This window comes from Mesocricetus auratus, unplaced genomic scaffold (assembly GCF_017639785.1).
Source record: "Mesocricetus auratus isolate SY011 unplaced genomic scaffold, BCM_Maur_2.0 Super-Scaffold_100025, whole genome shotgun sequence".
In the NCBI taxonomy this organism is placed as follows: Eukaryota; Metazoa; Chordata; class Mammalia; order Rodentia; family Cricetidae; genus Mesocricetus; species Mesocricetus auratus.
This window is the reverse complement of record NW_024429206.1, coordinates 12475489-12488336: the sequence shown is the minus strand read 5'-3', so window position 1 is coordinate 12488336 and position 12848 is coordinate 12475489. Positions and strand designations below refer to the sequence as shown.

At 47.0% G+C, this 12848-nt stretch overlaps 1 protein-coding gene across 8 annotated transcripts in view; it reads right to left on the bottom strand.

Moving 5' to 3' along the window:
* Positions 1-12848, bottom strand: part of Hectd4 (HECT domain E3 ubiquitin protein ligase 4) — a 155786-nt gene that overhangs the window by 46003 nt on the left and 96935 nt on the right. For all 8 annotated transcript variants that reach the window (XM_040731260.1, XM_040731261.1, XM_040731259.1 and 5 more), the window contains exons 39-52: positions 11941-12143; positions 10898-11033; positions 9631-9813; positions 9097-9261; positions 8594-8763; positions 7268-7383; positions 5888-5991; positions 4638-4799; positions 4375-4523; positions 3641-3720; positions 3176-3339; positions 1403-1640; positions 608-744; positions 53-179 (exon numbers count right to left, since the gene is read on the bottom strand). In XM_040731260.1, the coding sequence (XP_040587194.1) occupies positions 53-179; positions 608-744; positions 1403-1640; positions 3176-3339; positions 3641-3720; positions 4375-4523; positions 4638-4799; positions 5888-5991; positions 7268-7383; positions 8594-8763; positions 9097-9261; positions 9631-9813; positions 10898-11033; positions 11941-12143 (2134 nt within the window). The remainder of the gene's footprint in view (positions 1-52; positions 180-607; positions 745-1402; positions 1641-3175; positions 3340-3640; positions 3721-4374; positions 4524-4637; positions 4800-5887; positions 5992-7267; positions 7384-8593; positions 8764-9096; positions 9262-9630; positions 9814-10897; positions 11034-11940; positions 12144-12848) is intronic.

The following is a 12848-nucleotide window of genomic DNA, read 5'->3' as shown; positions in this document are numbered from 1 at the left end:
CTCATCCCTCAAGTCTCTCAGTGATGCTTCAGGAGAACAAAACACAGCAGACCTAGTTGTAAAGCACCCTTGATCTGGTCCAGGCCTGACTTCCGCTCAGCTTCATTGCGGAAGCGTCTTCGGATGGTAGGGAAAACCTTGGTCTCCCACGCTTTCACCAACAGGGCATAGTGGTCTTCCTGTCGGGAGAGGAAGCTCGTGAGCTGAGGAAAAGGTTCATGCAGGCACTTGTAGCTCTGTGCAAGGACCTGCCCTGCTCAAGCCTCGCCTAAACACAAGACCTTAGACACCCACAGCAATCCTTTCATCCCCCAACACAGCAAGCCCCACCCTCAACAAGCCATCCTCCCCAGCACGTGCTTCCTTCCCTTCAAAGCCACCAAAGCAGTCTCACTAGAGCCTGGGTTTCCTGCTGAGCTACCATCAGGGCACTTCACCCTTCAACACAATGACCTCTCTGGAGCAGCCCAGCCTAGCAGACATGACTACTCATGGGCAGTTCAGAGTGACAAATGTGCCAAGGGAACTACTCACACAAGGACACAGCTGAAAGCTAACATCATAGGCCTTGTCCCCAAGAGTCCTGACCCAGGCTTTCAGCTCTTACCTGTGGGATGTCGTCATCGTCATCGTCATCACTTTCATCATCTGCAATGGGAGGGGGATGGGGGTCTGGGCCAGAGGTGATGAAATTCTCATAGCTGAGCTCCACTTTATAATGGCAGGAGGTATCACTGTCATATTCTGTAACAAAATACAGTTAGACTCTTCCTTTCCTTTCCTTCTCTCTGCTTTCACAGGTATGGGGATGGGACCTTATCCATTCTAGGTATGGCTTTTACCACTGAGATATGTCCCCAGCTTCTGTGTGTGTGTGTATATGTGTGTATGTATTATCTATCTAAATGTTGAAACAGGGCTTTGCTAAGTTGCTCAGGTTGGCCTTGAACATACTCTATAGCTCATATATGCCTTGAATTTATTATCCTCCTGCTTCAGCCTCCTGAAGTCTCCAGGTTTATAAGCCTGAATCACCTGACCTGGCTTAATATGATTTTTAAAAAAATGATCAGGAAATATTGTAGCACACAGTTTTCTACCCATGTCCCTAAATCTACCATTTTATTGTTACTTGATGATCTCATTTAAAGATCACTGTAAGGTGAAGTGATTCCATACCAATGTCTGGGTTTTCAGCTTCCTACCCCATACTTGCTATACCTGCACTTTTAGTAGCACATAGTGAAAATACTCCAGTTTGACACCTGCCCCCCACTCACTGTCAAGTCTTTCTTTATGAAAGTCTCTCACTGCACTGCAGATGCCCATATTATGCGGACTTGTGAAATTCACAGCACTCCCAGTAGCCCTAGCAGCTGAGCAAAAGGATGACGTGGCTTACGTTGCTGGGGTGTGGCCACTGCAGCAATTCGGCATGGTGGCCCATGAGTGCCTGGGTCTGATGCAATACTGGTGCCAGCATCGTTGTCACTGTCAGATGCCATGGCAAATGGCAGGGCCTCAAAGTTAGCACTGATCTCCTCTGCCAGGTCAGTGCACAGGTCCGCAGCATTACGATGGGCCTGTCCTTCAGCATACGCAAATGGGCGGGAGCCAAAATTGGCTCGAGTTTTTGTGTTCTAGAAAAAGAAAACAAAGGATTTAGGATTACTTAGATTTTCTTTCTTTTTTCTTTTTAAACAATAAAGTGCACTTCGGTGAATGCTAAACCTAAAGAACAGCCCAGGAGTGGGAAGCAGGAGCAATTGGCAAAGCAGCATGCATGTGTGTGCTATGCCTGGGGTACTGCACAACACACCATAGTTCCTTGACACTCACGGTCTCTAACACTTTTTTTTTTGGTTTTATGAGACAGGGTTTCTCTGTATTGTTTTGGAGGCTGTCAGTCCAGCCTGGCCTCGAACTCACAGAGATCCACCTGCCTCTGCCTCCCCAGTGCTGGAATTAAAGGCGTGTGCCACCACCGCCCAGCTGTCTCTAACACTTTAACCTCCCTGGTGCCTGCAGATGCTACAAGAGAGTATTAGGTCCCTTCGGACTGGAGTTATAGATGGCTAAGCATCTCCAGATCCATCAATCTTGACTCATCTCTAAAGAGCAGGATTACAAGTGTGCACACCACACCTGGACAACACCATTCACATGCTGCTCATCTCTCTTCTGGCAACATTCTCCCCACTAACTTTCCAAATTTAGCTAATGTCCAGGCCTGGTTTAACCATCATATCTTCAGAGGGCAGTGCTGTGCTTGGTAATTAGAGACTAGATTCCCACTGTAAGCAGTTATTAATAAGCTTGTGATTATATACATATGTTTCTGTGAATATTTGACTAATGTCCAATTCCTCCAACAGATTATAGTGTGAGAGAGATAGCATCAATACCTTGTTCTCTGTTTCAACTCAGAACATGCTGTGGTGCTTGCACATAGATGCTGGGTACATATTTGTTGAATGAATGAAAGCGAGGGACAGGGTAATACAGGCAGGGCAAGGAAGCAGCTCCTCTTGAACATGAGTTCTGGGGCTGCCTAGCTGTTCAGCACATGAAATGGGCATCTGACTATGGACTAGGGAGTGGACACAGATAAGGTTTGCAGTACGTCATCACCACAGCAAGTGTTCCTAGGCAATCTTTTAAAGTCAACAGAAACCCCTGGGGGCAGGGAAAGAGAGGGAAAGAGAGGGAGAGGGAGAGAGGGAGAGAGAGAGAGAGAGAGAGAGAGAGAGAGAGAGAGAGAGAGAGAGAGAGAGAGAGAGAGAGAGAGAGAGAGAGAGAGAGAGAGAGTTGGGAGGAAGGAGTGCTAAATTTTTTGAGTCTTCACCAGAGGACAACTCTCCGAGTTTCTGCCATACTATGTGACTCAGAGGGTCACTCTCACAAGCTATCTTCAGAGACATTTCACTGGTGTTCTTTTCCTTGTTTAGGAAGGATGGCTAAGAGGTGGACAGAGCAGGTTCATACTAAATTCTGGACACAGCATCCCTCGATCCCAGACTGAGGGGTCCACCAGGGGAAGGAAACACTTGTCCATGCTCGTCATAGCCCATCACCATGCAGGGAATGGTTAGACAAAAGCTCTTCTTCTTCCCCTTCTGGTCAGGAAGACATTTCTTTAAAGAATTTACTTTTCTTTCCGATCAAGGTCACTTGCCTTTTTCTGAATGTGAACCACAGGCCACATGCCCCCAGAGACATCTTCCAGGTATGGCGTGAGGCGCTGCCCACAGTATGTGAAGTACACCCGACCTTTGGCTGGCTGCCCCGGAGGGGGCGGAGTCCCTTCAGTCCTTTCCCAGCCAATTCCTGCCACATCACCTACAGCAGTGAACAGGAAGGACACACACATTTTCTCATTTTACTATCTAGTGAACTGCTAATTTGCAACCATGTGACCGAGGGACAAAAGCAGATGTGTCTGTCTCCTGAGTTACACGATAGAGACTCTAAGGGTAAGGGCTTCAGAATGTGAGAGCTGTGGGGTAACTAGCAGACAGCAGGGGCAGGTGCTTGCTTTTCACTTGGAGACAAATGGCCCATTTCCAACTGGCTTTAAGCAGTCTAGACCCCAGGCTGCCCCACAGAAGCATGCAGGGTCCGAAGGCCCCGCTTCACTCACCAGGACAGAGGGTGACATCTAGGCGGACACTCTTCCACTGTAGCAGACTGGAGCCATTGTAGTGTACGGCTCGGCCATTGCTGAGAGAACAAGAAGGCACAGCTGAGACTCATCAGCCAACCGGCACTGTCCACACACGGCGTGGGACGCTCTGCATGCCTTAGTATTGCAGCAGCGCAGCAGATCCCTAGTCTACACCATAGCACCATGCATATGGGCTCTGACATGTTTGGAAAATGAAGAAAACAAGTTTCGCTGGGCGGTGGTGGCGCACGCCTTTAATCCCAGCACTCGGGAGGCAGAGGTAGGCAGATCTCTGTGAGTTCGAGGCCAGGCTGGACCGACAGCCTCCAAAACAATACAGAGAAACCCTGTCTCGTAAAAAAAAAAAAAAAAAAAAAAAAAAAAAAGATAGAAAACAAGTTTCTTGTTGTCGGACAACTAGGAAAGGACCATACTGTGGAACTATAAACATACAAAGAGGAAAATGATAATAACCCTTTGCTGTCCCCACTTCCTGCACTTTGGCTCCCTGAATACCCCTAAACACCTATGGGAAGTCATTTCTGTAGACTACTGACCTACTTTTAAGACAGGCTTGCTATGAGGCCCTGGAACTTGCTATGTAGACCAGGTTGCCCTCAAACTTACAGAGATCTGCTGGGATTAAAGGTGAACCCAACCACACCCAGCAACGCTTTTTCTCTTTAGCTCTATCAGGAACAATCACTCACTTGTGAAAAAGGCAAGTGCCCACTGGATTGGTCCAGGCCCCATCACGCTTCTCAGCTTCTGTAGCAAAGCCAAATGAGACGATTGGTCCAGTGTCATCATCAGTATCTCCATAGGAAACAATCTCAATTTCCCAGTAAAAAGATGGAGCCTGAAGAAACACCAGCAGAGGGCGACAATCAGAAAGTGACAACAGGCCAGAGCATACCACCTGCTGCTTTCAGTTTGAAGTATGGAAGAGGCAGGTTGCCATGTGCCTTCTCACCTGAACTGGCAGGGGGGAGGTGGCATAGATGAAAGTGCCCCGGGGAAGGCCTCCTCCAGCGCTGGGGTCAGCCAGAAAGGTGACAGAGGTGAGGTGAGATGAGAACATGCAGGCACGAACTGGAGGGAAGACTCGAGAAGGGCTCCAGGTGACCTCCTTGGGCTGTAGGGGGGCAGGAGGGAGGATTCCACTCAACCAAGCAGACAAATGTCGTTACTCTCTCAGAGAAGAAAGTAATTTTTAATCTGGTATGTTTAAAACATTGGTTCTCTGCTCTTTCTTTTTCATTTTTTGCTGTAGTGCTGGGAATGAACCCCAAAATTTCACACCTGCTAGGCGAGGCCTCCTATTCAACTACACCATCCCTGCCCACCCCTAAATATAAGTTATACTGAAAGCATATCTTCTGGGCTACATAAATGTCTCACTGGCTGCTCTTGCAAAGGACCTGGATTTATTTCCCAGCACCCAGTTCTAGGGGTCTGATGCCCTCTTCTGGTTTCCTCGGGTACTGCATGCATGTGTTGCATATACAGGCAGGCAAAACACTCACACACAAAATCAAAGTCTTTACAAGAGGAAAGAAAACTTTATATTTTATTTTGTTAAGTCTAGCGTTTTCTCCCAACACGCACTTAATTTTTTAATTTTATTTACATATTTATTTATTTTGGGGTTTTTAGGACATACATGCATGTGGTTTGCGCTGGGTGTCTGCCTCAGCCCATTTTATCTTTTGAGACAGGGTCTTTCACTGATTTGGTTAGACTGACTGGCCAGGGAGCTCCAGGGGTACTTTTGCTTCTGAGACCCCAGTATGGGTGTTGGGAAGCCAAGCTCAGGTCAAGTTTGCATGGTAAGCACTTTATCATCTCTACAGTTCCCCAAATTTTTTAGGATGTCTTTTTGTCACTCATAATTCAAATAAATTAATAAATTCTGCTCCTTGGTATAATGTTTCAACATTCAAAGTGCTATCTATCTCAGTACTCTGACATACAAAGGACTGCCATGCACATTCTAGGCAGGCGGTCTACCTCCCAGCTATCCCCTCAGACCCACATACTCATTCTCTTTCCAGACAGGGTTTCTTTGTGTAGCTTTGGAGCCTTTCCTGGCTCGAGCTCACATAGATTCACCTGCCTCTGCCTCCCAAGTCCACCACTGCCTGGTCCCCAGCCCCCACATGCTCATTCTCATGCCATACCCTACTGCCTGTCCTTCTTTAACAGGAGGCACTGAGGTCTCACCTGTCTGCGGTCGGCCTGCAGTGGAGGTGGAGGGGGTCGAGCACAGTCCCGGTAGAGCATCCTAAGCCGCTCGCACTGTACCTCTACAACTGCAAGCCGCTCTCCTGTGGAAGGACACAAAATCTGTGGAACAGTTCCAGGAGTAGCACCAAAACAACATCCACCTACAGAGACCATTTCCATCCACACAAAAGAGAAAATGCCCTGAGCATCAAGGCACAGTGGGCACAGGTCTGGCCCTAGAGTAGAGAGGCCTAGACTTGGAGCAATGGCAAGGATAAGGCATTCTCCATGTCTTCCAACCACAACCCAGGGCAGTGAGGACACCCATGCCTACAGGGGTTTGAAGATAAGATGGTATAACTCAAGCCAAGCCTTTAGACAAGCCTCAGGCACAGGACAAACATACCCATGATTGCTATCATCTGAAAAATGGAGCCCACCCTCTTTATTTTATTTTGTTAAAACAGGGCCTTTGTGTATATCAAAGGCTGGCCTAAAAACTATTTAGCTCTAGCTGGCCTGGAAGTTCTGATTCTCCTGCCCTGACTGTGAAAGTTACAGGATTGTGGGAATACCCAACTCATGCCAGGTGAAGACCATTACACTTCAAATTCAAGATGATTTTAAATATTAATGTTGTCTGGGCATGGTGGTGCATGCCTTTAATCCTAGCACCCAGGCAGGTGGATCTGATTTTGATGCCATCTTGGTCTACATCAAAGTTCTATATGCTGGAGAGGTGAGTCAGCAGTTAAGAGCACTGGCTGCTCTTCCAGAGGTCCTGGGTTTAATTCGCAGCACCCACACAGGAGTTCAAAACTGTCTATAACTTCAGTTAAAGGGGATCCAACACCCTCACTAAGATCCACATGCAGGTGAGACACATAAAATACAAACAAATCTTTAAAAAAATTAATAAAAATATTCCAGGCTTGCTGGGGCTACATAGTGAGACCAAAAATAAAACAAAAGTCCCTGCACTTTTTTTCCCCTCTTTTTGAAGACAGGGTTTCTCTGTATTGTTTTGGAGGCTGGCCTGGAACTTAAGAGATCTGCCTGCCTCTGCCTCCCGAGTTCTGGGATTAAAGGCGTGCACCACCAACACCCGGCCCGGCTATCCGGGCTATGCAGGCTGTCCTGAGGAAAGATGTTACCACAAACTCTTCAGAGAATGTCAATGCAGAAAAGATACCACAAGACTACTCAGGCACAGGCCTGGTGCTCACTGAAGAGCACTGCCTTCCTGGTGAGCAGGAGCTGAGAGTCCTCTGGCGGGACGGTGTTGAGAGGAGCACTGTCTTAGGAGCCCAGTCAGTGTGGAATGTGACACAATGAGCATTCCACATGGCACTGCACAGACGCTCACTGGGCACTCACCAGCACTGCACTCCTGGGCCACGAGGTTCAGAACTTCCACGGCTGCTGGACACTGCTGTATGAATTCCTCACAGAACAGGCTGTCTTCTAAAAGCTGCGCCATGACCAGGCATGCTCTTAATGTTAAAAGATCCACAACATTTCAAAGTCATCAATCTTCATTCTTTAAGATCTCAACTGTGAAACATTTCAATCAACTTTGTTATTTTTACATCTTATTTTTCCACAGCAGATTGGCTTGGAAATATATAGTTGGCCCTCCATGTCCATGAGGGTCTGGACCTATGGATCTGACCATCCAAATTGAAAACGTGGAAAAGTTTCCCCTGATGGATGTATATGGACATTCTTTCCTGGGCCCCATCCCCTGAACAACACTGACTAGCACTGCAATCCTTCCACGGCACGGGCACTGCACGGGGGTCGAAGAAATCCCCATAGTCCATGGAGGACATATGGGTACCCTGCTTGGATGTCCCATTCTATACAAAGATGTGAGTAGCTATGGGTTTAGCATTTGAGGATGGCTCTGTGACCAATTCCCCACAGACACAATGAAATGGCTGTTTAAGAAGCCCTTTCCCACTCATTGCTATGATGCAGTTTCCACTAGAAGGAGACACAAAGTGCTGGGTGACCATTTGTCAAAGCTCTTCCTCACTGTGCCTTGTGAGCAGTGACAGAGCTTTGGAAGTAAGAGGGAACCAGAGATGGAAAATCTATACCCTGATTTCTCTCACTTGAGTTCCCATACATTTGAAACATTTCTGAGAAGAGAACTGTGTTACTCTGTTTTGTTTGTTTGTTTCTCCTTTTGGTTTTTGAGATAGGGTTTCTCTGTAGCTTTGGAGCCTGTCCTGGAGCTTGCTCTGTAGACCGGGCTGGCTTTGAACTCACAGAGATCTGCCTGCCTCTACCTCTGCCTCCTGAGTGCTGAGATTAAAAGCTGCCTGGCTTTGTGTTACTCTTGTTTAATGGAGAGTAAACCTATTTGTAGGCAGAGACATCTCTCTGACACAGTACTAAAAGCATTCCCTCATTTTCTTGTCACCAGGTTGGAAAGTCATCACGTGATCCTGCAGTAAACCAGGTTCTATAAGCAGAGCAGCCAGTGTGCAGCATCAGGTATAAGCCACACAGCACACTATAGCAGCTGGTCCTCGCTGGGCAATGGCTCAGTCTTCTTTTGAGGCACACTAACTGGGGGAGCAATCAGACTTGCAGGGACTGGGACACAAGCTTTGGTAAATGGTGTGTGACAACAGTGCCTATTACTTAGCTGCTATGAGCTTCAGGCTACAATTCCTCTAAGACCAGGCCAATTACCTTGTTCTAATTTCAGCCAGGAGCCTGACAACTGCCATGACAGGTGCTGAGCCATCTCCTGTTGAAGGAAGTGAGGTGTGGATAGAGAGGCTTCCCTCCTGAGGGAGCAGCATGGACTGCACGGCCTGGACTACCTTCTCAGTAATAGACAGCTTATGAAGAGGCAGCGCCTGCAGCGGGAGTGAAGGTCCCGCAAAAGGGACAGGGAACAAAGGTATTATGAATATGTGGCTATCAAAATCACCGTAGAAAACCATAAACCAGGTCAAAGCAACCAAAAATAACATGTACTATGGAATATCCCCAGCTAACAAATGAGTTTTATCATTTCGATGAACTTTCCCACCGATGTTAGTTACTGTGAAATCTTTACAGCTGGTATGTAAATACGTATCATAGGTGAAAAGTGAAGACCCTCACTTTTCTATAGTGTTTGCCTGCCCCAGAGCAACATAATTAGCATTTACACAGGTGCTTGACAAAGCAGGTAAGCATTTCCTTACCTCTGACCTTGGAACGCAAAGTCTAGACAAGGGAATAGTCAGTGTGTCAGCTGCTTGAGATGTCCTTCGGCAGTCTACAGGAGGGAATCTGACTGTAGCTATACCTTCCTGTTCATTGATAGAGGCCACAACTCCAATGCTTCCCGATATTCCTCTACCTAAAACCTAGAGAGGAGATTATTAGCACCACCTACCATGGCCACGTGGGAGCAGCTATCTAAAAGGCCATCATTGCTGCATCTGACGGGAATCCAAGTCCAAGACATGATCAAAATGACAGGCCTGCAACCTCACAGCAATATGAGACATGGCTTCATCTCAAACTTTCACCATTAAAGACACCCTAGGATATGAGTACTCTAGTTAACAGAACCGCCTTAGCATTTAGATAATGTACAGAATGATGTCGATGAGAACCCAGGAGTCTCTCAGATTCGTTCCTTAGCAAACAAGGTTTGCTGTCCTTCTGGGTAAATGATAGTTGTCTAGTGAAGGAGGGGGAGCAATGCCCAGGGAAAGCTGTGGGTGGGTTACCTGGACCTCAGAGCCTATCTTGATTGTCTCTTTAAAGCCTCCAAGTGCACAGAGTGCAGCAACAGCCTGGCGTGCGATCCTCTGAAGTTTGGCGAGTTTCCTGCCACTGCTGCTCCCATTTTCCAGGATGCTATCGGCGTATTTCCCCAGTTGTGGGATGTACATCAGTGCTCGGGACAGAACCTGTGTGTAATGAGGAGGATGGCAGGGGCTGGAGAGACAGCTCTGTGGTTAAGAGCACTGGCTGCTCTTGCGGAGGACCTGGGTTTGGTTTCCAGCACCCACATGGTGGTCCACAACTGTCTTTAACTCTAGTTCCAGGGGATCTGATGACACTTTCTTCTGACTTCCACAAGCACCAGGCATGCACGTGGTACACAGACATATATGTAGGCAATACACTCATACTAACATAAAATAAATCTTCTTTTTGCTTGTTTCCTTTTTGTTTTTGAGACAGGTTTGTCTATGTGCCCTGGCTGTCCTGGAACTCGCTTTAACAACACAATGGCTTCAAATTCAGATTCATCTGCCCCTGCATCCTGAGCACTGGGATTAAAGGCATGTGTTACCACTGCCTGGCCAATAAATAAATCTTGAGGAAATTTAAAAAAAAAGAGTAATGGGAGGTAAAGCATTGGCTACTGGTCCCAAGAATGATGGAATTTCCCCATGGTCCAGCTATCACATAAACTCTGGATAAAGAAGAGACAAAAACTACTAGGTGTGGTCAGTGACATTTTACCCATATGTACCTTTGAATAATCAGACAGAACTAGAAATATACAACTTTATAATATGGGAGAATCTAACACTGTTTCACAAACCCACTAAAATCAAGCCGTCATTCATCTGAGGGGAAACTGTCCCCAGTGTCTGCTCATTCAGGTCTAAGGGCAGGTTTTAGTGGAAAGAGGAATTGATTATAGAGCTGCAGTTCAGACAACTAGGACTACTGTTGTGATGGAGCAGCGCAAGACAGAGCACTCGGCCTCCCTAGGACTCCAAGTACACTGAACATGGCCAATGAATCAAAGATACATGACACCATAACATCAGTACCATTCTGATGCAAGCAAAAACAAAGACTGCCACTGTCTCCCTGACACGCTGTCCTCATAAGTCAGAACCAGCAGGGGCAGTGAGACTCCAGGAGAGCAGGAGTGTCTGACTAGTTGGGAGCACTCTCCTGGGATGACCCTCGCTTGCATAACTATAATGCTGCTTCATTCTTGCTCCCTTGGCTGGGCACCAGCCCCACACTAACCTTTTCTGCTGTTGTGGTCCAAATCTGAGCAGCATTTGATTCAGGTGCCATTAGCAGGCTATGAAGCAAGGCGATCACTTCTGCAGCCATGCTGTTTGCCACATGCCCACTGATGAAGGGTCGCACGGGGTCAGTCCTACAAGTGTCAACATGGACACCTGTCAGTGCTCGGTGACGTTTAAAAGTACAGAAAAGTGACTTCAGAGTTGATGGAGATGGAAAGATATCCTGCTTATACATATCAAAGGACTTACATGTGATAGGGACTTTGCTGACTGACAAATGACAAGCAAAATCCACAGTAGGAAGAAACTACTTCCTCTGTGCTGTGATCTGAATACCGTTTGTCTCCCAAGGGTTCCCAAGAATGGTACTAATGGTAGGCACTGAAACCTATGGGGGGTTCTTAAGTCACTGGGGCCTTGCCTTTGCAAGGGGTATTTCCAGCTAGGGCTGTATAAAAGTCTGAGTTTGGCTGCTCCAACTCTCCTTTAGCTACTAATTTGAGATGTAAACACTTGCCCCGACTGGATATGTGACACTATGACACAACCAAGAACTGGGCCAGTACTGCGTGCCCCTGAACCTCCAAATCAGAGATAAATAAACTTAAGTTAGGAAGCGCTGACTAGCACATTCTGCAACAAAGGACGCCAGGTTTATTTTTTATTTTAACCACAGAAACCTAGGGAATCAAAGGCAGACACAGGCTGCAGCTATTACTCACCTGTGGGTCCTCGACACTATGATAAGCTCCTTCAAGGCAACATTCCCTTTGACCCTACCCCCAGAAAGAGGTATGGGTCAGCTGGGACACTGAGGAAGCACTATGCAAGGCCGCTCACTAACACTCAGAGACTCCCTTAGCCATAGCAGCCTCAGCACTGCCTCTGTGGTTCTCCTACAACCGTGAGTAGTTCTTGCCCCTCCTACTTATTTTCAGCAGGCTAAGGGATGATACACAGTTAAAAGCCTACTAACAACCGCATCATGCAGTGCGTCTGGGAGGGTCCCGACAGGCAGCACCGCCTTGAGAGGTTTACCTGGCAAGTTCAGAGTTCCTCTCTCGGCAGATGGAGGTTTGGGCAGTCTTCTTTTTGTCACCAGTAGACAGCCCACTCACAGTCTCTGGGTTGATGGATTCCACAGGCGGCCCGACACTGACAATGAGGCCTGACTGTGCCCACTTAGTTGCTTTCCGGAGGGCAGCTGAGGCCTCTTCTGTGATCACTTCACAGCAGCCACCCTGGGGTTTGGGGTGAAGACACCTGCATTGCTCATTTCATTCTTCCCAGTTCACATTCTCTCAAAACTCTTCCCCGTCACCAAAGGGATGAATACCATAGACAACATAAAACATACACATGGGATACGCATTTCCATAAACTCTGAATCCTCTAGATTTTGCTTTGTAAATGGTGACTTTGTGATTACCTGGCCCTGCTCTACACACACCTTACAATCTGCTTGATTGTTTTTTGAGTTTGTTTCTAGATGCCTGCCATCTCATTATTCAACTTTAAGACACAGAAATTCTATTCTGTTTGGTCTCCGAATAAAATGGAAGAACATGCTGTTGTCTCACGGTGTAGCCCTGACAAGCGCCCCAAGTGCTGGGGAAAAGGTGCACGCCCCCACTGTGTGTTTCAATCTCACCCTTGGATCTTGAGATGTTTATTCACCCGTGCTGGACACTAATGAGTAGCACCACATCTCATAATAATACCTGGTTTTAAAAAAATGTTCATCGCTGTTGCTTTTCTTCCTTTAAAGAGTTGTGAATGTGAGCATGTTTTTATATCTTTATGATCTTTTTGTCTATAAATCTTTTTTTGTCTGTCTTTTTGAGATTGGTGCATATGTATCCCAGGTTAGCTTCACACCTGTGATATAAGATGGGAAATCTTAAACTTCTGATCCACCTGCCTCCTCCACCTCTTGAGTGAGCACT